This window comes from Hakea prostrata, chromosome 6, assembly GCF_041222555.1.
Source record: "Hakea prostrata isolate BN-2017 chromosome 6, UWA_Hpros_2, whole genome shotgun sequence".
NCBI lineage: Eukaryota > Viridiplantae > Streptophyta > Magnoliopsida > Proteales > Proteaceae > Hakea > Hakea prostrata.
This window is the reverse complement of record NC_142605.1, coordinates 6,303,110-6,328,452: the sequence shown is the minus strand read 5'-3', so window position 1 is coordinate 6,328,452 and position 25,343 is coordinate 6,303,110. Positions and strand designations below refer to the sequence as shown.

The 25,343-nt window shown below is 40.1% G+C and overlaps 1 protein-coding gene and 1 pseudogene across 2 annotated transcripts in view; one reads left to right on the top strand and one right to left on the bottom strand.

Moving 5' to 3' along the window:
• Nucleotides 1-24,691, top strand: part of UMAMIT2 (nodulin MtN21 /EamA-like transporter family protein) — a 34,576-nt gene extending 9,885 nt beyond the window's left edge. The window contains exons 5-8 of one of the 2 annotated variants that reach the window (XM_089159890.1): nt 18,029-18,184; nt 23,318-23,469; nt 23,738-23,831; nt 24,155-24,691. In XM_089159890.1, the coding sequence (XP_089016016.1) occupies nt 18,029-18,184; nt 23,318-23,469; nt 23,738-23,831; nt 24,155-24,268 (516 nt within the window). In that variant the 3' untranslated portion in view covers nt 24,269-24,691. The other variant, XM_089159891.1, reaches the window with a different exon arrangement.
• On the bottom strand, nt 1,284-3,130 carry LOC149012168 (zinc finger BED domain-containing protein RICESLEEPER 3-like; annotated as a pseudogene).
• Nucleotides 24,692-25,343: the final 652 nt, after the last annotated feature.

Sequence of the window (25,343 nt, the reverse complement as noted above, 5' to 3'; positions counted from 1 at the left end):
TTGAGTCTTAGCTTTGATTATGGTGTTTTGTTTGGAGAGATCAAAATACTTAGATTTTAATCTTGACTTAGAAATATTGAGAAGCATTCATTAAAGATCTAGAAATACTACAGAATGGTCTTTATTAGGAAATTTAACAATTTTAGGTATTGAAAGATAGCCATGTGAATTTGTGATACTTTGTCTACCTCTTGAATCTTTATTTCTTGGTTTCTCTGCAATGGAAGATCTCCCTTCACCCACTGAATGAGTTAAATGGGGGTATTATCATCATTTATAGTGAAGGTATTTGTGTCATTTGCTGAATAAAAATTGGGGTATTTATCGTCATTTTCCTACCCAGAGGGTATTTAAGTAATTTGAAATTCAAACTTTAAATACTTTAAATAGAAGTAAGGGCATTTGGGTAATTTCATAATCTATTTTAATAGCAAAGTTAATTGTGGGTTACTTGTAATTTACATGTGGGTGCCATGTAATTTATGAGGCAATAGTGGGTGGTCTAGAGTTTTGCCCCAAATATAGTGGGTGGCTGGGTGCCATGTAATTTGCTCTTAAAAAATCACATAGCTAAGCTACTTTAAAGTCTGAACTACTAATTAAAATACATGCTACTTTCAAATCTAAAATACTTACCCCAAAAAAAAAAAAAAAGTCTTGACAAATTTTCATAACATGACAACAAAGAGCAAAACGTAATAGAAACTATGCTACTTGAGAATAGAATTTAGCATTGCTTTTGTGAATGAAGCAGCAACCCTAAGGGGCCAATCCTACTAGTTGACAAACCTTGTGAGAACAAGAGTATTATTATTAGTCTTTCCAACTAATGGAAGTGCATGGACTGTTATTTAAATTATAATGAAATGGTTGCCTAATAGACTACCTTAGTATTTAGAAGTTAGAAGCAATAAAGGGAGTAGCAACTGTAGAACTTGATGCCATGACTCTTCCCCAACACATTGCCTAACGCATTGTTTAAGTCATCAGCAGGTTCAGCTACACACCAAAGTAAATAAATTGTTAATTGAGACATGAAGGTTCAAACACATTTAGTAACAAAGTAAATGATTGAAGGGGGAAAAAACCTCTGAAGTCAAATTGAACATCCAATCTTGAAGACATATCAATGCTTCAGTGTTGGTAGGTAGCAGCTTGCTTCTGTGCTTATCAATGACATGACCTCCAGGACTAAAAGCAGACTTAGATGCCACAGTTGAAATTGAAATAGCTAGTACATCACAAGCCATTCGAACAATTGGATATCTTGACCCATTTGACTTTCAATAAGTCAACACATCAAAGTTTTGATTATCATCCATGCATGGGATATTTGGGTCAATTAGATATACATCTAGCTGAGATGTACCTCTATTATCCATCTCGGCTATCATAACTGCTGTAAATTCCTAAGGAATACATAAATTGTTAGTAGTATTAATAATTAATATATAAATTTACAATTAAAAAAAAATGATAATAGAATCTAAGTAGACTTGGGAATCACATTTACTTATAGTTCTTGTTCTAGATTTCCTAGGACGAGGAGGTAATATATTTGGTAGATTCTCATATCCACTTTGATGCATACTCTTGTATTCATCAAATAGTTGATACAATGCAATCTTCACCTTATTGAACACAACATCAGCATTTGAGTCCAAAGAAATAACTTTTGAAAATGCCCACTTTACAAAGTCAAGCTCATAACGAGGGTCAAATATCAAAGCACTGGATAAGATCTTACTATAACTACTCTAATACTTATCAATTTTTTTTTACATCTCCACTGTCATTGGCCTCATGAAATGTCTTTCATTTGAAATCTCTTCTAGCAAACTTGGATGTATCTTCCATATATTGACAAAGTATAGATTGCATGTAAGATACTTGGAACCAGACAACAAAATAGTAATTTCATAAAAAGGATGTAAGAAGCCTATCGAACTTTCAATCTTTGCCTATTGATTTGAATTGGGGCATGCTTGATAATTGTTCTCCAAATCCTTAAGAACCTCAAATGCTTTTCGATAAAACATTGCAGATTCAAGCATAAGATAAGTTGAGTACCACCTTGTGGTGACATCTCCATGCAATCCCTTGTTATTTTCTAATCTTAGTTGCTTACAAACTTCCAAAAACTTTACCTTCCTTGCTTGAAATGCTTTTACATAGGTTACACTAGATCACACTTACTCTACAGATTCATCAATACACTTCAATCTATCTTGCATAATTAAATTAAGAATGTGTACACAACACCTATTGTGAAAAAATTCACCACTACATAAAAGAGCATTCTTGAAATTTAAATTCCTCTTCAACATCTCAACAAAATTGAAATTAGAAGTAGCATTATCCAAAGTAATTGAGAATAATTTTCGTTTAATGCCCTAGTCATTTATAATTTGAGAAACCATGTTACAAACATGCATACCGGCATGAGTGGGGGTGCCATTATGCAAAAACTCAATAACTTTTTGTGCAACACCCAATCCTTGTCAATGTAATGTGTAATTAATATGGATGTTCACAAATCACTTGTAAAGAGTAAAGCAAAGACTTGATTCTATTGTTCTCTAATCGATAAAGCTTCAAAATCTTAGTCATTTGTGTATTTTTACTTATATGAGTGTAATCCGGAAAATGTTAGCGATTTATTCCCTAAACTCCCCATACTCAACAAAATGTAATGGTAACTCATGTCTAACCACAAGCCTAGTGACTTTGTCACGTACAAAGTCTTGATCCTTCTTTTTGTCTCTCACCATCAATTGCCCTTCATTTCCAACCATAAGCATTTGGCCCACATCAACATTTTCCCTCTTTGGACAAGTTTGAAGATGTTTTCGAAGAGTTCCAGACTTCCAGTTCCATTTTTAGTACTATTAGCTTTATATACCTTTCCACATTTTTTGCATTCAGCTTTTTCTATCCCATCCTCAGAATTTTTCACATCAAGTACATTAAAGTCATCTCATACTGTATTTCTCCTACCCCTCTTTGCAGCTGTTGCAGTAGTTATGGTAGCTTCACTAGATTCAGATGCTATAGATGTTTTAGGAAATCCCAATGCATCATCATCAGACCTAACATTGGGCTGATCTACATTGATTGGTCTTCTTGGCATTTTCCCAATCAACTAAATATATATTCATTTCAAAGATTTAGACTCTTGGCAAAACGTAATCAAACAAAGTTATAGACAAACACTATTAAACAATCAAGTGCATGATTCAAGTTCATGAAAATAAGTATTATGTTACTGATGTACGTTACTCTTAAAATTTGGCTTCAGCATGTCTCTACCATCCTGATTTTTCTGAAAAATAACTTGAGAACATAATTCATGATTTAAGAGAACAAAGAAAGAGCTGGATGTATCTTCAGCTAAAACCGGCCATGCTTTACTTGGCATTCTACCAGATTCTCATGGCCGGTTTCAGCCAAAGATACATCCAGGCACATAGACATAACAGTGAAGTGTTTGCATCAGTCAAAAGAAACCCCAAAGAGCTGGTTGATTGAGATTCAGATTCCTTGCCCTCTTGAGTATGATTTAGTAAATAGCAAAGTCCATCTCAGCATGCAAAAGGGCATTCTTTATTTTGTTCAACCAAGCTCTCCTCTCCAAGAACCAATTTCCACCAGTTTTGAACATTACTAATGCGGGAAAAAAAAGAATTTAATACTAGGTGAGGGGCAAATTACTAAGCTACCCTTGAGTACGCAAGGGTATAAGACACATGTAGATGCTTATGTGTTACCACTGGGAGGTGCTGATATAATACTAGGCGTTCAATGGCTTGCCCAACTGGGTCTGATTCTTTTTGATTATAAGGTTTCAACCCTAGAATTTGGAGAAGGATAGAATCGGGTCAAGTTGTCAGGAGAGCCATCAACACCCCCAACCCAATTACAGCTACATGGGCTGAAGAAGATATTAGAAGTCCATCAATATGCAGCCCTGTACGTTTTAAGGATGGAAGAGGTGAGCCCAGTAAGCCCACTCAGCTTAGCCCACTCAGCTTCGCCCAGATTTGCAAGGCATGCTGGATCATTATGTGGATGTGTTCGAAGAGCCTAAGGAACTGCCACCTTCAAGAACTCATGGCCGTTGGTCTACCTGCAGCATGGGTCTCAACAGGTCAACGCCAGATCATATTGGTACCCATATTATCAGAAGAACGAGCTAAAGAAACAAGTATCTGAGATGCTGGAGTCTGGCACCATTAGGCCCAATATCAGCCCGTTTTCGTCTCCCATCTTGCTAGTCAAGAAGAAAGATGGCAAGTGGCAGTTTTTTGTGGACTACGGCGCATTGAACGCCATCACCGTGCCAGATTGCTCTCCCATCCCCACTGTTGACAAGTTGTTCGACGAGCTATTTGGGGCGCATTATTTCTTGAAGTTGGATTTGAGGTCAGGTCACCTCCAAATTAGGGTCTAAGAGGAAGATGTGCCTAAGACTGCATTTCGAACGCATGAAGGAGTGAAGGACACTATGAGTTCCTAGTCATGCCATTTGGGCTCACAAACGCCTTGGCGACGTTCTAAGCAAAATGATGAATGAGGTGTTCAAACCCTACCTTTGCAAATTTGTGTTGGTTTTTTTTAATGACTTGTTAGGTTTTAGCCTAAGTCAGCATGCATATGGAACACTTAAGACAAGTGTAGTGTTCCTTTGGAAAAAACACCAAAACACCATTGATTATCTGGGCTATGTTATTTCGGCCCAAGGTCTTGCAGTTGACCCATCCAAAATTGTAGCTGTGGTTCTTGGCCTACCCCCAAAACAGTGAAAGACATTCGTGGGTTCCTGGGCCTAACCGGTTATTACCGGAGGTTCATCAAGGCTTACACCCAACTGGTAGACCCATTAACAGACCTTCTTAAGAAAGGGAACTTTATTTGGACTGACGAAGCCCATTGAGCATTTCGCAGATTGTAGGATGCCCTTACACAAGCTCCGGTCCTGGCATTTCCGAACTTTAAATTACCATTTGTGGTAGAGACTGACGCTTCTGGCACCGGAATAGGAGCAATACTATTGCAGGCGAGTCACCCAGCTGTCACCAAGGCTCCAACGGGCCTTAACATATGTAAGGGAGATGCATGCGGTGACCCAGGCTGTGGCTTGTTGGCATCAATATCTTCTAGGAAGACGATTCACCATTTGAACTGATCAAAAGAGTCTCAGGGAATTCCCCTAATAGTTGATACAAACACTAGAGCAGTTCCATTTGATGTCCAAGTTGTTGGGGGTACTCATTTGATATTGAGTATAAACCAGGAAGGAAGAACAACACCGTGAACGCACTGTCTCGTTGCTGCGAACCAATGATGTGCATGCTAGTAGGTTTAGTGCCTTCGTTGGATTTTTTTGGACGAGTTGAAGGCTGAAACAACAAAATCAGAAGAGCTCCAGAAGATTTGTTAGGCACTGGAGTCCAAAATTAATGGGAACAATGAGTATACATTCCATGATGGGCTACTGTACCGACACCGATTTTGGTCACTCCCTCCAATTTTACACTTAAACAACCTTATTGAAGGAGTTTCATTCCTTGCCTTTGGGAGGGCTTGCAGGAGTACTCTGCACAACAAAAAGACTCACTGCAAATGTCCGCTGGAAAGGAGTTAACAAGGATATCAAGGAGTTTGTCGCACAATGTGTTCCCTGCCAGGAAGTGAAGAACGCCACAACACCTCCGTATGGACTGTTACAACCGTTACCCATTCCAGATGAGAGTTGGAATGATGTTTCGATGGATTTCATTGTAGTACTCCCAAGTTCCTTCGGCAAAACAGTAGTGATGGTGGTCATCAATCGGTCGGCAAAATATGGGCACTTCTGCACTCTAGGCCCTAATTTCACTAGTATGAAGGTTGCAGAGGTGTTCGGCCAAGAAATCATTCGACTTCGCAGGGTTCCCTGCTCAATAGTGAGCAATCGGGATCCCATTTTTGTGAGTTCCTTTTGGAGGGAGTTATTTAAGTTGCAGGGAACCAAATTAGCATGAAGCACCACCTACCATCCTCAATCCAACAGACAGACGGAGAACCTCAATAGGACCTTGGAGATGTATCTCAGATTGTTTGCAGAGGCAGAGCCAAGCAAATGGTCAAAATTTTTGCGTTGGGCAGAGCTATGGTATAACTCGGCCTTCCACTCAGCAATTCAGACCACCCCTTTCAAGGCCCTCTATGGACGAGGTCCTCCATCCCTACTACAATATATCCTTGAAGCAACACAGAATGCAGCAGGACCTTAAGGACCGAGATGCAACCATGGCAATACTCAAGGGAAATCTTGCCAAGGCCCAAATGAGGATGAAATATCAGGCTGATAAAAAAAAAGAGGGTAGAAAGAATTTCAGGAAGGTGATTGGGTTTTGGTGCGGTTGCAGTCCTTCTGACAGACCTCAGTTGCGCGGGTATTCCATCACAAACTGGCTAAGAAATTTTATGGTCCCTTCCAGGTGCTAGAACGAGTTGGAACGGTGGCATACAAATTAGCACTTCCACAAGGTCACAAATCCATCCAGTTTTTCAATCTCCAACCTGAAATCCTAGTTTGGAATTCCCTGGAGAATGGCAACCTGCGTACCCCTGAAATACCGCGGGAAGCACCTCACCGAACAGCGATTCTGCAACAGTGACTAATCCGCAGAGCAGGGGAGACCGTAAAGCAAGTTCTTGTACAATGGCGGGGGTTACCATTGGAAGAAACTGCATGGGTGGACTGTGAGCTGCTGCAGCAGTTTCCCACACTGAACCTTGGAGACAAGGTTCTTCTCCTAGCGGAAGGAGATGATACACCTCACACCGATGATAGGGGTGCCATGTCTACCCTTGCAATGCCACATGGAAGCCACAAGGAGACAGGGTAAGTGACTCAGGTGGAGAATCCCTGACAAGTGATCTGGAGCTGACGTATGCCATCGTACCTGAGGGACTGCCAGACAAATTAGTCACTGGAAGGTGCTGATGGTTGGCAGCTCTGAGAGTTGAAGAATTGCTTGTGGTCCTGCGTATTCCAGAAACTTCTTTTTCAGTTATCGGTTTGTTAGTTTGCATTTGCTTTTTTGTTTGTTTGCCCATGAGGGATTAGGGATTGTCATTGTTATTAAGGGACAATCAATGAATGAAGGAGGCATGAAGAATTAAGTCCTCACTTTCTGTATTGTCTTCTTCCCCAGCTCCTTTTTCTATTTCTCACCCAATATCTCTCTGGGCCTATCAGTCTTGAGGATCTTTCTTTAGTTAGAAGCAACAAATAAATGGGCTATCTATGGGATGGTTTAGGTATGGTTTTGGGATGATTTTGGAGAAAGTAATGGATAATTTGTGATAACAAAGACCTCTAGGTGATATGGATTTGTTTGGGAAATTATACCTTGGGTATGGGGAGGGTTAGGAGGTTAGGGTTGTAAGTTGTAACAAACTTTAAGATGGGCTGGTGGGTTGAGATAAATTAGGGTTTTAAAAAACTGAAACGGGTGGGAACTTTGGAGGGAAAACAATTTGATTTATGGGTTGATTCAAATGGGATGGGATACAGGCATATGGGTTTAACAATTAAGGAAAGGGGGATAGGGAAGCTTGCAGTTAGGGGGATGGGTTCTTGGAATTCTTTCAAGAATCTTAATCTTGCTTCCTCCTTTCTCTTCTTTCTTTCTTTTCTGGTTTTCTTTATTCTCTAATGCTGCCACAAGATCAAGAAATGGCAAGAAGGAGGTGGGAGGGAGAGGCGGGGCTGGGGAGGGTTTCTGCAGGGTTTGGGTGGCGGAGAGTTCCTGGGGATGCTGCAGGGTAGGGTTCTTTGTCTCTCTTTTTTTTTTTTTTTTGGGTGTGTGTGTGTTGGGGGGGGGGGGCTATAATCGTCTGCGATAGAAGGGTTAGGGGTGGGAAGGTCTTGCGATGGAGGGGAAGTGTTGGCTAGGGAAGAAGGGAGAGGGGTTGAAATGAGAGGGGAAGGTGATCACCGAGATGAATAGCTATGCTGGAATTTGAGAAAACTACTCAGCCCAGGTTGTCCAGAAATATTACCCCTGGTTGAAACCCTAAGTGGGGCCCACTAGATGGCTCCAAGAAGCCTCCCTAGGTGGGCCGAACCCTTAGGAGGGGTATTTTGGGCATTTTAGCCCTATTGTTTTACTGAAATTAATTTCAGACTTAGTCCTAGAATCCAATTTGATTAGTACTTAGTAACTTGAGTTAATTGTGGAGTTAATAGTTGAGTGTCCTAAGGAGTTCTTTTTCATGTGAACTTACTTAGATTAGAGTTCTAAGTTACTTAATCTTAATCTTTTATTTTCAGCATGTGACTATTATGGCCCATTTAGATGTTTTGATTTTAATTCAGGGGTTTAGATTTTGTGGTTGGATCCTAAGCTATAAAGGAATGCCATTTAGTCTTCGAGTCTTTTAGTAGGCTATAAATAAGAGCCTATTCTTTCTTTGTAACTCAAGTCTGATTCTTGAATAAAATTGAGTTTGAGTTAAGGATCATGGTTCCTTGATGAGGGGGCCATGGTTGAGTAATTAAGGAATTTCTTCGAGAATCAGCACCTCTATCAATAATTCCAACAACCAGTCATCTTCAACAGCAGTCATTAATCATCACAGTAGCCTCCATCTAGTAAGTAAACACCCCAGCCCCTTCCCCTCTCTTGTCCCTCGCATGCAAGGATCCCCTTCACATCCCCCCCCCCCCAAAAAAAAAAAAGAAAAAAGAAAAAAAAAGAAGACACCCTAACCCCTCCCCTGTTCTGCGCATCCCCGTAACCCCTCCCCTGTTCTGCGCATCCCCGTAACCCCTCCCCCTTGCTGCTGCAACACAGCAGCAGCCTCCCCTGAAGCACCTCTTAGCCCCTGTCCGTCACCCATACAGCCCATCCCAGCCTATCCCTCACTTCCCCTAGCACCTGCTAGCCTCCCCACCCCCTGCAATTCAACTTCTAAACTTAACCCTTATTCAACTTAAACTCTCAACACTCTCTAAACCCTTTAGGGCAGAGTCTGGAATTACAAAACAGCAGCAATAGTCCATTTTCCCACCTAGCTAAATTCCTCAAAACCTAGTTTTCAAACCTCTCTTGTAAAATTTCAGATATGAATTCAGTATTACAGCAAGGATTCAAGTGCTTAAAACCACCCTACACATCCTAGAATAACCATTCTCTTAGCTGGAAAATCCTGGAAGCCCTTAGTTTTAGGGGTTTCATACTTAGATTCCTATCAAATAGCCCTCAGTTTTAGAGGTTTCATTCTCTATAACCGTAAAACTGAGTTCATATCAAATAGGACCTTAGGTACTCTTCAAGTGATGGTGGTGTTACTTGCGGTCTCCTGCTGTCCCTCATCAACATCGTAACGCTCATATATAGGGGTTTCATACTTAGATTCCTTCTTCTGGCCGTTTCTATCTCTAGAATCTTTGGAGGGATGAGGTTTTGGATCATTCAACCTGTACTTTCTTGCGCCACTGGCTTCTTCTATAGGGCACGTAGACTTGTGAAGGGAGGCTAGGTGCTAGTGATGGGGATAGCAGTGTTTGTATGGCATCTCCAGTTCTAGGCTGCTCTAGATTAGTCACCCTTATAGTCATATCTTCAATTGTGCTAACATCTCTTGCTAGATCTTAAAAATTTGTTCCATCTATCTAACAACGCCTGTTTATCCATGGTGACTCTAGGGTTTGTTGGCAGCTACATGTCACAGCCTTAGTACTTGACTAAGCCAACCACGACAGCACTTAGCTCACAACTTATACTTAGTCAGCCTTTAACCCTTAAGAGAGTGAGTAGGAGAGAACTTGAGAGAAAGAATACTTGTATTGCTTGAGAACTCTTACAACTCAAGTGCTTGATCACTTGCTTGATGGTTTTACAAATGAAACTCACCCCTATTTATAGGTGAACTAGTGTACAACAAACAGCTAGGATTATTTACACCAAAGGTGGAGAACCTTTTAGGAGAGTTCTAGATATAAGATATTTACGAGGACTTGGATCATTCTAGATTTCTGTCCTTGTGCAAAGTCCTATAAATTATAGGCTACTCTTAGGCCATTAGTAACCTTCTTTGGATTAGGCCAGGCTTGACCCTCCCAAACTTGACCTGTGGCCCTAAGATGGAACGGATATAACATTCTTCCCAGCCTAATCCGTTGATGTCCTGGTCGTGTCTTTTTTGTGGAACCTTTGTATTTGTTCTTGGAACTGCCACAGAGAGTTTGCCGGTTCCCAGCTTGCTTTGCTCTCAGCTAGTCCCTTCCACTTCACCAAATACTCCCAACTAGGAGGTACTCCTCGCTTTTGAATGACTTGATCCGCCATCATGTACTTGGCCTCTTTATCATAAGATGTAGTCACACTCATTGGTGCTCTTGTGGATGCTCCATGACTTGGGTCCTGCAGGTCTCCATGATATAGCTTGAGCATGCTAGCATAGAAGATTGGGTGAATCTTTAGCTTAGGTGGTACGCACAACTGATAGGAAACCTTCCCCACCTTCTTCACAATCTCAAACGGGCCTTACCAACGGGCCAATTTCTTTTTCACCTTCGTTAGGGACTTGAATTTTTAAGGTAAGGAGCTTCACCATGACTAAGTCCCCAACCTTGAAGCTTGCGGGTTGTATACCTTTGTTGGTCCACTTCTTCGTCTTCTTAGTTACTTGTCCATATACACGTTGTGACATCTACCTTTTCTTGCCCCTCCTTGGAGAAGTTGTACGCTGAGGGACTCTTCCCTGTGTAACCTGTCATCATGGGGTGTGGCGTTAATGGTTATTGCCTCGTGGCGATCTCAAACGGAATTTGATTTGTTGTCTCATTCCTTTGGAGATTGTAGGAGAATTGAGGCACATCAAGTAACTTGGCCCAATCCCGCTGGTTGGCACTCACAAAATGCCTTAAGTATAGCTCTAGTAAGCCGTTGACATGCTCTGTTTGCCCATCTGTTTGTGGGTGTAAGCTTGTCAGGTGTTGTAGTGTTGTGCCCAACAGCTTGAATGGCTCCGTCCAAAGCCTGCATGTGAAGCAAGGGTCATTATCACTTTTGATTGATAATGGCACTCCTTAATACTTCACGACATTCTTGAGAAATAGCCTCACCACCTCTTGGCCCAATCATGCTAGTCATGCCCTTTGGCCTTGCCAATGCACCTAACACATTTTGTACCTTGCTGAATAAGATCTTCCATCCCTACCTTAATAAGTTCGTGGCGGTGTACTTGGCTGACATTGTCATTTGTAGCAACACACTAGAGGAGCACACTCAACATTTAAGGGTTGTTCTTCAAAACCTAAGGACAACCAACTGTACGTGAAGAAGTGCTCATTCGTGCAAGAAGTAATATTTTTGGGCCACTAGGAAAGGGGTGGTTCACTAAGGATGGACGAGAACAAGGTACAAGCGATTCAGGAATGGGATGCAGCCACAAAGTTTAGTGAGTTGAGGTCATTTCTTGATCTAGTAAATTACTACGACAGTTTATAGCGGGGTACTCCAAGGGAGCATCTCCACTCACGGACCTACAAAAGGAGGCATAGGAATGGTCCAACGCATGCCAAGAGACACCTTTGATGACTCGAAGAAGGCAGTAATGGAGGAACTTGTGCTTGTCTTGCCAGACTTTGGCAAGCCATTTGAGGTGCATATGGATGTGTTCGATTTTGTTATTAGAGGGGTGTTGAGGCAAGAGAGGCACCCGATTACCTATGAGAGCTGTAAGCTCAGTATCACGGAGTGGCGCTAAATTGTTCATGAAAAGGAGATGACCGAAGTGGTGCATTGCCTAAGGACGTGGTGACACTACCTATTGGGAACGAGGTTGGTGGTAAAGATGGATAATGTGGACACTAGCTTCGAACCCAAAAGAAGTTGAGCCCAAAGCAAGCTAGGTGGCAAGACTTCTTGGCGGAGTTTAACTTTATCTTTGAGTATAAGTTGGGCAAAGCTAATGAGGTGGAAAACGCACTTAGTAGAAAGGTAGAGTTAGCATCTTGTAGCCAACCAGAGGGGGAACTTCTAAGCCTAATGAGCATGATCTTGTGGCTAAGAGCCTACTTGCGCTAGCCAAAGAGGGTAAGACAAGAAGATTTTGGGAGAAGGATGGGCTTCTATATGCCAAAAAGAGGAGAATCTACGTTCCTAAGTGGAACAACCTAAGGAAAAAAATCTTATTTAGGAATGCCACGACACCAAGTGTACCAGACAACAGGACAACGGTGCACTCAAGCATTATTGGAGGCGGCATACTTTTTGGCTTAAGTTGAGGGATGACATTGAGGCATTCGTAGAGACATGTCTTATGTGCCAACAAGGCAAGGTGGAGCAACAACCTCCAAGAGGATTGTTGGAGCCATTTCCTACACCTAGTCAATCTTGGGAGAGTGTCTCCGTGGACTTCATAAGTGCTCTACCTAAGTTTGAGGATTGTGGATTAATATGGTGGTTGTGGACAGATTTTCAAGTATGACACATTTGTGGCGGCAACTAGGTATCATACATCAGAAGAGGTGGTGAGGCTATCTCTTAAGAATGTCGTGAAGCATATTAGAGTGCCACTATCAATTATAAGTGATCGTGACACTCACTTCACGGGGATGTTCTTAAATGAGTTATTCAAGTTGTTGGGCATGTCATTGCAGTTACTCAACAAGCTTTCATCAACAAATGGACGAGTAAACAGAGCATATAAATGGGCTATTGGAGTTGTATTTGGGAATGACAACTGGCAGGATTGGGCCAAGTTGCTTTAGGTGGCTCATTTGTCCTACAATCTCCAAAGGAACAAGGCGACGAATCAAAGTCCGTTTGAGATCGCTATAGGGCAGCAACCATCAACACTGCACACGGTATTGACAAGTTACACAGGGAAGATTCCCTTGGCGTACAAATTTACCCAGGAGTGGCAAGAGAAACTAGATGTGGCTAAGTCATACTTGGAAAAAGCCACTAATAAGATGAAGAAGTAGGCCGACGAAGTGGGCCGACAAAGATAGACGATCCGCAAGTTTTCAAGTTGAGGACTTAGTTATGGTGAAGCTCTTACCTCAACAATTCAAGTCCTTAAGGAAGGTGCAGAATGGGTTGTCCCATTGGTATGAAGGCCTGTTCGAGTTCATACCATTCGAGATTGTGAAGAAGTTGGGGGAAGGTTACCTATCAGTGGAGCCCACCACCCAACCTAAAGATTCACCCAGTCTCTTATGTGAGCATGCTCAAGCCATATTATGGGGACGTGAAGGACCCAAGTTGTGGAACATCAAGAAGAGAACCAGTGAGTGTGACTACATCCTATGACATGGAGGCCGAGTACATTATGGCTTATAAAGTCATGCGGAAGCAAGGATTACCTCATAGTCGGGACTATTTGGAGACACGAAAGTGACTACCCGAGACCGAAGCAAGTTGGGAACCGGCAGACTCTATGTGGCAGTTCCAAGAACATATACGAAGTTTCCACAAAGAAGACATGACGAGGACATTGATGGATTAGGCAAGGTAAAATGTCAAAACCCATTCTTGTTAGGTCCACGGGTCAAGGTTGGGAGGGCCACATATGGCCTAGTACAAATGTCACACCCTAGTTTCCTACACCCAGTGGAGCCCATGACATTGTAGTCTAACTGGACACGTGCAGGAGTCCATTGTCTTATTAATTTCCTTATTCATCAAATCATAAGATCCTTGAAAATAGACTATACATATTTGTGGTCAAGGACCAGGTACCCATGATATAAACATAAAAACACCCCATAAGCACATGTTAGCTGATACTACTGGCATCTAAACTTCACTCTAAAAGACTCTAGAGGTCATTCGTACTTACCTGTACTAGTGACCTCTTCTATCATTCTCTTTGTACCTATGTTTGAAAAAATAATGAACTTTAATGAGCATTTAACTTAGTAAGTGAAACTATCCCTAAAACATACAAACGGTGGCAATAACTATATCACAGAAACATTAAGTTGTAGTAGGAGTTCAATTATGGAAAGAATACATGTACACAACACAACTAATGGTACTTCTAAACATATTATCTTGTTGGCGTTGTATTCTTTTCCTTTTTCCTATTCTTTGGTCTTCTAGTACGGACCTTTCATTTCCATAGCATCTTATAGGGAGTGTGCCATGGAAAACTACACTCTTTTGTGCTTTCCTTTTTATTTCCATATATGATTACTGTTGTCTTCTATTATCATTCTTTAGTGCATGAGTCCTTTAGTCTTGATTTATGCCCGAACAGATCTCGTTGCATACGCATTCCCTTCTTGTACTGGAATGTATCACCATCATACTAAGAAGGGTTGAGACCTTCGTCTTCATCTTTCTTCCATTTATCTTTCTTTTTACATAAATCCTTCTTTTGTCTCGGTATACGCCATAACGGATCCTGTCGCATAACCATCCCCTTCTTGTGTCGGAACGAATCATTGTTATACTAAAAAGGGTTGAGACCTTCGACATCCTACGCTCACCTTTTCTCATTACCAACCACCCTTAAAGGCTTTCTCATCTCAACTAAAGCCGGAAAGTATCTCGTCGCAAGAGTATGCCCTCTCGATGTATCGAAATGTGTCATCATTATACAAGGAGGGTTGAGATTTCATTGCCATTGTCGCAGTTGGTCTTCCTTGTTCATCACATATCTAATTTTAGTCTGAGTTGGTGATATGATCATCTAATCCCATTTTCCATTCTTTAGCCCTATAGGCATGTTGCATGTCTTACAATCATTACAGTTCCTCTACATTGTCTTATAAACTTATCAATCATTTGTTTGTCGCACATTTATTTCATCCCTCGTCATTAGGGTAGCAATGAGTATAGGAATGTTGAGTGTACTATCCATGTGTAACATCCATCATACACTTCTTCTGAAGTGGGCCATCACACATTTGCATCCCTCACTCCATCCCCACTAGGTATGTATATATGTTCATAAATATGTCATTTTTTATTTTGTAGGTATAAGCATGTCATTTCCATTCCATACACATGAATATACCATTTTCATTCTATAAGCATATAATCATATCACACATCTACATCCCTCACTCCATCCCCAATGGGTATTTATATATGTTCATAAATATGTCATTTTTATTTCGTAGGTATAAGCATGTCATTTCCATTCCATACACATGAATATACCATTTTCATTCTATAAGCATATAATCATCCTATGCCCTCTAGCATGGTTGTTACATTACCATTTCATACACATAGCCATTACATATCATTTCTATGCCATGATATGATCATATTATAATTATGTTATGGAAATAGCCTTTACATTTCCATTCCATGGGCATAACTATATCATATCATTTCCATGCCATGATATCATCATGTCATAATTTTCATACCATGATATCAGCATGTTCATTCATGTCTCATAAGCGTAATCATGTCATATCATTTCTATTCCATAATATCATCGTGACATAATCATATCATATCGTTTTCATGCCATGATATCATCATGTCATTCATGCTTCATAAGCATGACCATGTCATATAATTTCTATCCCTTAATTTCATCATATCATAATCATGTCATATCATTTCCATTCCTTAAACATAATCATATACTTTTTCTACCCATAAGCATAAACAAGTCATTTTACTTTCATACACATACATGTGTTTAGATGAAGTAATCATCATAGCATAAAACCATAAACCATCTAGATTTATTGCTACCATTTCGCGCATACATTAGGGGTAAGAATTCACTTACCTGTTATTCCTGAACGTATTCCTTTCGCTTCGAAGTTGTTCACGATCTGATCGATACCTTGAGGTGAGGTACGACTCTTAGCTCCTCCCCTTCTCTCTCTCGTTCTCCATTTTCTTCTCCTTTATCAATTTCTTTTCTCTCTCCTCACTCCTCCATTTTTCTATAAATATACATTTTATTTTATTCCATAATAGTATGTAGATGCCACCTCATTCTGTTTATTCATCATTTCTCCTTACTTTATTCCCAAGCATCACCACCTCACCACTTAACGTGGCAAGGTGGGACGTGGGATAATTCCACCCATAAACATAATATATAATATAAAATCTATCTTTGAATTCCACTTAATTTATTTGACATATTCACTTAATACATGCTTTATTTAATTATCACTTAGGGTCTTAATTAAAGAATTGTGGGCCCACTTCGATATCCTATATAAGACCTGCTTAATAGTCAAATTGTGGGTACCTTGGGTCCAAGAAATTATGCTAATCATTTCCCCGTTTTTAGTTCAGTTTACTTCCATCATTTATAGGCCCATGAGTGAAACTGTACTTAGGCCCATTTTGCGTGTGGAACCCATTTCCATTTTATACCATTATCATTTAATGACCTTTGGGTTCCTTGACAAATCATGCCTGTGGCAGTCATTAGATCCAATATCATACTTTTTTAAAATGAACTTCTTTATTTAGGGTATCTAGTGTTCTCCTTGCCGGTTTTGGTTCATTGACTCACAATTCATTGGGTAGAACCGGCTTATTATCTTATTAGACCAGACTTTCCGAATGTGGGTGTTATACACTAAGGAAGGTTATGAATGGGCTAAGCCTATCCCACAATATAGAAGACTCTACACAAGGGAAGAAATCTAGAATGATCAAGCCCTTGTAAATATCTTGTATCTAGAACTCTCCTAGAAGGTTCTCCCCCGTTGGATGGAGGACACGCGTAAATAATCCTAGCCATTCATTGTACACTAGTTCACCTATAAATAGGGGTAAGTATTATTTGTAGAAACCATTAAGCAAATGATTAAGCACTCGAGTTGTAAGAGTTCTCGAGCAATACAAGCATTCTTTCTCTCAAGTTCTCTTCAAATTCTCTTATATTCACTCTAGTTGGGTTAGGGGCTGATTTAGTACAAGTTGTGTGCTAAGTGCCGGCGTGGTTGGCTAGTCGAGTTCTAAGGCAGTGATGTGCTCCTGCGAAAGAGAAGAAGAGATAGAGAGAGAAGGTTGGAGAGAAGGGGGGGGGGGTCCATAGGTAGGGGAGGGCCTATTGGAGATCGTTGGGTGGGGGGGGGGTTGGAGGGGCTGGGGTGTCATGGGGCTTGGGGAATGATGCTGCCAGAGTATGGCAGCAAGGGGAGGGGGAATTAGGGTTGCGCAGGGATGGGGAAGGGGCTATGGATGGCTGCGCTTAAAGGGGAAGGGGTGGGTATGCTTCACTTACTTGGAGAATTGTTGAACACTTGCTGGAATTTTTCTGAAGAAGAAGGCTAGATAGAGGTGCTGAAGAAGAAAACTTCATTCAAAATCCACTGTTGCCCCCTCAAACAAGAACCACAGTCCTCAAACTCAACATTCTTATTCAAATAATCAGACTTAAGAAACTTTCGAAGAAAGAATAGGCTATTTATAGCCAACTAAAAGACTCCTAAACTAATTGGGTTTCCTTTATAGACTAGGATCCCCTTACACTTAATCTGAACCATCCAAAATAATGAGGACTCTAATTGACACACGTTGAAACTAAAATCCTGAGTAACTAAAGACTAATTGACACTTGGTGGAATTAAAAAAAAAAACTAAAGACTTACATGCTGAAATTAAAACCTAATTAACTAAAGATGCATGCTGAAATTAGAGGATTAATTATTCTAAGGGGGAATAAGGACAAATTGCCTCCCAGGTTTGGCCAGCCTAGAGAGGCTTCTCCCCATATGTGGGTTTTGGGTCTGGCTTAGGGTTTCGGCAGAGGGGAGAATTTGGTTCACGTCACCACGTCCCTTAATTTTGCAAACAACGGAATTGTTGCAGGGTATGGTCGTCTTCTGGGCATTATATGCGAGTTATGCTTGTTCATTCTTAGGTTCTTGCACATTTCATTGATTAGTTCTATGACACTTAGGATTCATAAGATAAACTAATTGTATAACTAATTTATCTCTATTTTGAATTTAATTTTCTATTCTTCATGGATAAGGCAGTGCTTTACTTTTGTAATGTTGGAAAATGTAACCTTGACAAAATTGCAGGCCCCAGTTTTGGTGAGGTATCCTGCTAGTCTGTCAGTGACAGCATTCTCATATGTATTTGGTACTCTTTTTATGGTAACAACGGGATTCTTATCAAACAGCGAATCTACAGACTGGAGCTTGACGCCATCTGAACTTGTTGCAGTTATATATGCTGTAAGTTTCTAGTTACTGTTTCAGCTCATGCATATTATTTAACAAAGTTTCTATTTCTTTATCACCTGTGCAAGGAAGGGTTTAATCTTCCTTGAGTTGTTTGGACTTGCTTAATATATGCATGTAGACCAAAATACTTGCTTGAACTTTCTTTATATGCTAGTGCAGTAGGGGGAACCTTAAGTAATGTACTGAAGGAAAAGAAAGCCTTGAGAAGCCTATTTGCAAATCCAAAAAAGGTGTGGAAGACGTTTTGGAATTCCTAGTTGATTATCTTGTTATTCCGTACTGTTCATGAAACAATGATTTAGTTATGTTCTAGCTTGTGTACTTATGAATGGTCAATTTGGACAGCAGATATGATATTCACAGCTGATTGCTATTGTTAAGTCTAGACCATGGGATATAATTTTTCTTTCTGAGTGCTTTTCCATACTTTTCATCAAAAGATGATCTAGTTTCCCCTGATTATTGGAGCATAAGGCTGCGTTTGTTTGCAAAGGTGGGGTGGGAAAAAAAAAAACATGTGGGTCCCATGTGTAGTGGGGTGAGGGAGAAGGAAAGGAAAGGAAAGGGTTTTGTGAAAAAGTGATAATGGTGGGTCCCACTTTTTACTTTTCCCAACTTTCCCACAAAGTCCCACCAAGTATGTGGGGTTTTAAAATGGCTTGGGGTGGGAAAGTTGGGCTGCCACATCAGCAGACAAGTTTCCTTGAAACTTGTCTCTCACTTTCCCACCCCAAGCAACCAAACAATCTACCATTTTGGGATTTAAGGGAAAAGTAAGAAAAATCTACACTCTTTTCAAGAATTTTCCCACCCCACCTTTATTCCAGCAAACAAACGCAGCCTAAGTGATCTGTCGTGGGCATATCTTGCTGAATATTGTGTTTTTTTCTTGCCTATTTTGTATTGTGGTTCAGGAAACCACTCCTAAACCCAGCTTATTAATAAAGCTATAGTGAGGAGGAGAGCCTGCATCTTGCACAGTTCTCCTCCCGCTCATTCTTTTCTCCTCTTGTTCTAGGTTCTGGTTTCAAAGGTGTGGTTTAGTTACAAATATGATAAATACCTAAAAATTTTGATATGTAGGACACTGAAAGGCCTTATAGTGATTTTCCTCTGTTTATGTGTATTTTGGGGGAAGGTCATGCTTGGTGCACTGTCCTCGCTTGCTTGGTCATGGGTTCACACCGTGGTAACAGCCTCTCTGAAAACAAGGGTAACACTGCAAATATTTGACCCTCCTAAAAACAGTAGCCTTGTGCAATAGGTACCTGCCTTTTTGTATATATTTGTGGGAAAATAATGCTTGCACCTCCAAATTTTTTTTTTCCCGTCAATAAAGATAAGGTTTAAAATAATTTAATTGTGCATCTCTCAATTTAAAAAAATAGGGGCCCATTAGGAACAGGCTGTTAAGTGATGTGGCATGTTACTTGGACTTGAAATGATTCTTATACTCAACTTCTTCCCATCCTATTCTATTTCCTATGCTAAACCTATTTCTAGCCCAAACTCAGGTTTTCCTTCCTTGGGCAACTGCTTATTTCCATGCAAATCACCATGATTTACCTGGTGATCTTTCAAACCCCGTTTCTATCCTACCCTTTGCTGATGAAGTAGATAAAAAAGGAGCATACACATTTTTAGAAAAACTTGACAGAATTTTGTCAAGTTTTCGAGAATTCTGATACAACTGAAATGAGATGGTGATTAGAAATAAATATTGCCATGTTTATGGTATAATAAATGCTTTTTGTCATAGAAATTTTGATTATTTTGGCACTTTTCACCCCAAAATGGCCAAGCAAAACTCGAGAAAAAATGCGATAGTTTTGGCAAATTTTCAATATCTTGAAATTTTTGGCTAGCTGAATGGCCTTTTGAGAACAAGATTTAGTACTATGTTTACACCTTTACGGTGCAAGTATCATGGTTAGGACCCTAGGGTGAGGCCATGTGGAGGAGGGAGAATATTAGGGTTAGTTGAGGGGTATTAAATAGAGGGAGAATTGAGCACATCACTATTCGGCATCTGGTGCATTGTTCCCTTGTTTTTTTTGTTTTTTGCTGCAATTTTTTCTCGATGTGCTTGGAGACCGGCAACCTGCGCTCCATCACTGCTTGTGCCATGAATTCATCGACCAAAATCGCTTACCTCTACGCTGGATTTCAAGAGGATATACATTCTGAAGCATTGCTTCTTGGTCTTCGCTGCAACCACATTTTAGTGATGGCAGCGTTGCAACTCTGGTGTTTGGTATTGTGCTCGAGAGGGACCGAAGTACTGTATCTCTGCTTTTTTGTTTGCCACGGCAGTGGTCATGCAACGCATCGAGAGCTGCCCACCAATGGTCATTTGCATCCTTGGAATGGGTCTGTTTCTCAGTCTTGAAGAATGTTTCTGAGATGGTCTGGCTACATGTGAAGACTCAACCTCAAATTTTCCATCACCTTGAGGACAAGGTGATTTTCGAGGGGTCGGTAGTGTTAGGACCCTAAGATGAGGCCATGTGGAGGAGAGAGAATATTAGGGTTAGTTGAGGGGTATTAAATAGAGGGAGAATTGAGTAGAGAAGATATCGAATGTTTTATGAGAGTTTTTGGGCAGCTATAGGCTGAGGGACACCTATGGGTGTGGGGGGTGACTGGCACCATCAAAACCAGCTCTATCTTGTTAATTTCTGGCATTTTAGTATTGATTTTTTAAGATATTAGTAGGGTCTTATGAATCACAGATAGGATGGAATTTTCTTTCAGGTGTTGAAATCTACAATATTTGATTTTATGGGTTTTTTTGTGTGTGTTGGGGGGGGGGCGCGCCCTTTTGTTTTTCTAGTTGGTCCAGGTGTTTCTGTTTCTTATTTCTTTGTTGGAGGTTGGTTCACAGTTACAACCTCTGTAACTTCATGGGATGCCCATAAACTGACTAGTACCCAACTGGAAAGTTGCAGTTTTTTTTAACTACCACGGTTTCTTTGACTTTTTTGGGGTAGAAACCACTCCTGCTAAAAGTTTAGCACATTCTTCATTGATTCTATGGGGTGCTGTAGCGCACTGGGGTTTTTACTCATTGGCAATCAATCTGGCGGTATCGTGAGTCAGTAGGAAATGACAGACTCATCAGTTATGAAATAATTTAAGCATGAAAAAATTAATCTAATGTCCAGATAGCATCCCCTTTCCCAGTAAGTAAAATGCCCAGAGTATAGCAGTAACATGAATCCAAGATGGCATGGAATTTTACCTAAGGGGTGAAAAGTCAGAATCTGAAGCAAACGATGCAGGTATGCCTACTGGAGATGCGCTTGAATCTCTGGAGGTTTTGTGAACCCCTATGAAGATGGTAGTTGCAGACGGTTTGTGCAACTAAAAAGTCAAGAATGATATTCTGAGAGGAGATCAGAGCGAAAGAGTGGAAGATTAGCATGAGTTGAGTGTGATTAGGAGCACAAGAGTGAGATTCCAATGTCCTACCTGAAGAGAAAGAGAGGTACCTTTGTGGAGGAAACTGTTTGAAGAAGTGGAAAATGGTATAAATCAAGAAAAGACGGAGATTTGTGCTGGCCATCGTCTATGTGGTAGTTGTATCCGACCTCTTCTGGCAGTATGGTTTCTGTTACCCTGCAGGTACTTTTTCTTCTCTGTCAGGAGCTGCAACTGATCATATAAATCATCCTCTCCATGGTTTTGGTTGGTTCTTGATTATATCCTGGAAGCAGGACTAGGGAGGTTGAGGGTATATGACTCATTCAAATCCAGTCGCATGTGAAATCATCATGTAGTAGCCTATTTGTGGCTGACCATTAATTGTGTTATTTTTCCTCAGAGAAAAAAAAGAAAAAAAAACCCGAAGGTTTTGGAAACATCTTAATCTTTTGTTGTACGTATAATTTTCCCCATATTTTTATTTCCTGGTTTCAGAAAGAAATCGATTTTCCTACAACGAAAGCATGGGAAGTTAGGTTAATAAATTGACATTTTGGTAATCTATGGCTTTACAGAGTTGGGTTTTGTTTATTATCATTTTGAATTAACAAACATATTACTTTATAAAATAAAAATTGAGGAAGCTATTCTGTTTTTGTTTGAAAGTAAAGTAGAATATGTAAGTAATTTAAGCATATGATAGCAACTGTTAGGATAGATTAAGGGGTCTACTTCGTACCTATGCATCTCCACATAATATTGTAAGGCTGGGACTTGGGTCAATATGAGTCTATGTTAATTGTAATTTGTAACATTTCATAATTAATAAATATTACCTGTTTTAATTCATGGTGCAAAATTTACTTGCTTTACTTGTCTTTCTTTATCTTTTAGTACTAACACAACATGCATGAGAAGCAATGGTACTCAAGGTCTACCATATGGTTTGGCATATGCTGCCAACCCTATTAAGGGGTTCTAGGGGCTGTCGTCTATGTACGTTTCCTTTCTCTAATACAAAGCAAACTTACCAAAAAATAGAACAAAATAAAACTGGTGCAAATCTAAACTACCATGTTATTTGATTGTTGTTGCAATGTAAAGGTTTATAAATGTTTTGTATAGGCTGAATAGGATTTCCCTAAAGTAGCATTGCTTAATATTGCTATTTGCTAGTTGAAATGGCCAGCTGAAACGAGACTAAACCTGGGTTTTGGAATTATAATTAATATAGCGCCCTGTAAATTCTAAGTGTCTCTTTTCACCATCCCTATATGACTGGAAAATGGCCATATTAGAATGTTTTAAGTGGATGGCCAGTTCTAGGACAGATATTTGGGACATCCAGATACATACACTCTAGAGATACATCCTGAACAGTGGAAGGACAATTAGTGGGAAGTATAAACCCTGCTGCTTGGTGATCCAGATTAGGATTACATAGCAGTGGTTCCTTTTCTTTCTGCTGATTTACACATACATTAACTTACTGCAGTTCAGTGTATTCCCCTTTTGGGATTAAAAGTAGTCATGTCTTTGTGCCTTTGGCAGGACAATAAATATATGTTCACAACTCAACTTCTTCCTCATGTAAATCATCAACTATTGTTTACTTCTGGATTTTAATGAAAATATGATGATGAACTTTGTGAAGCAATGCTGAACTGGAAGTGTAATGAAAACTTGTTATTGTTCCCACAGGGTGTTATTGCATCTGCTCTTAACTATGGCCTGTTGACATGGTCCAATAAAATATTGGGACCTGCGCTGGTGGCTCTGTATAATCCTCTTCAACCTGCTGCATCTGCTTTCCTGTCAAGAGTTTTCCTTGGAAGTCCTATTTATCTTGGAAGGTTGTATGCAAAACCATGGTTACATCTTTAATATAAATTACTACCCCTGATTTAGTTTATGTGTTGTACTTTTTATATAAAAAGAAAACAGAGTTTATTTTGATCTGCCGTTAGGCCTACTCAACTTTCTGGTTGTCTTATTGCATTTGGTTGCTGTGTCAGTTTTCTTTTTTTTTATGGAGTTTTAGAATAATAGGTAGATTCAGTGAAGTATGCTAATCATGTCTATGAGAATGATCTGATTTTCTGTTGCTTCATTTGGAAACAGCATCTTAGGAGGCTTTCTCATCATTGCTGGTCTTTATATGGTCACATGGGCAACCTACAGAGAAAGACAAACTACTGGTGTGGTGATCCCTCAAGTAAGTCGGGCTTCCGATTCCGTCGGTCACAAAGAACCAATACATAACAAAAGCTCCTACCACAGGGTGCATCTTTTTTCTGGACTTTCATTACCGAAGGTCCGGGATTAAGGAAAACAATAATCGATTTTTTTTTTTCCAGCAGGAAATAGTTGTTTGAATAAGAGTAGTTTGTACACTTAATTAAAATCTAGATTATATTACACTAATCTTTTCCTTATTTTTTTGTAGAGTATATTTTGATCGTTACTATCTTGTATGTTTTGTATTGGTTGTTTCTGATTTCCCCGTTTCATTCCGTTTTTCTGCCAAATATTCTTCAGTGTTATCCGACGTCTATTCTTCATGAAAACCATTATTTGAAGGTTGGCTTCATCGGTCACTCGGCGGAGCATCGGCCGCATAATGAGCCAGTTTCTTCTAATTTCACGTCATAAGGAAAAGGAAATATTTAGAATCCAAAAGGGAACTTTGTAATCATTACTCCATCCATGTGATTGTATAACGAAGCTACTTAAATTTCAGATAATATTATGTAATTATATATTTTTATTTGTAATTATTGTCTGTTTCTCAATAAGTGGGAATTGTATACTAAGTAAAATTTCATAATTAAATATGGAATGATTAGAATTATTTGGAGTTAAGACATGTAAATCCGGTAGGGTAATTATTATAGAAGCTTTCCTTTCCTTTGAAGGATCAATAGTCGACTTCCCTCCCCCTGCAACTAAACTATAGGTCCGGATTCTCTTCTTGCATGGAGAGGAAATGTTTTCAATCTATATCATTAGATTATTGACACGTGTAAATTCTTAAAGTAAGATCTTTTTTTTTTATAGTAAATGTTGGTGCAAGAAATTTTATCTTAACATAGTTCGCTCCTGATCCAGCTTCAGCTCCTGAGACCAAACCAAGGTGAAAGTGGGCCGCCTCTGAGGATGGGAAACCACCTCCGACGATCGAGTTAGTCTAGACCAGTGAATATCAATCTCTGTTGAGGAGAGAAGACCTAAAGAGATAATGAAGACCATCCTCTTGAAGGGTTAGAAAGCTGAAGATAATGAAGGCCGGAGTGTATAGAGCTTACCCTGCTTTTTGCTTCTCCTCCTTCTTATAAACTAGATCCTTACCTCTTACGGGGACTTCCTAGCTGTTGAGCGAGACAGAGGTCCCTTTAGCCGGGCCGTCAGACATACTGTCGTCCCTGGGCTCGAGGAGATCCAAGGCCGTGTCAGGTGTTGTTCTTATTCGAAGATTTTAGCTGGACACGGGGACACCTATTACCAAGGCCTCCTGACTAGGATAAATGGGCTTGACGCCACAGGCCGCCCAGGACCGTGCCCGACCCTATCCAGCGGGTCCAGACATATCTGGGACTATAACATTAGCCCCCTGGTCTTTATGGCGAGCTTTTCAGCATGAAGATCAAGCTTTTCGCGCCCGGAAGATATTTGAAACCCCCAAAAGTCTTCTTGGGGAAAGAAAAGATGATTTCCCATTAAGTAGCTT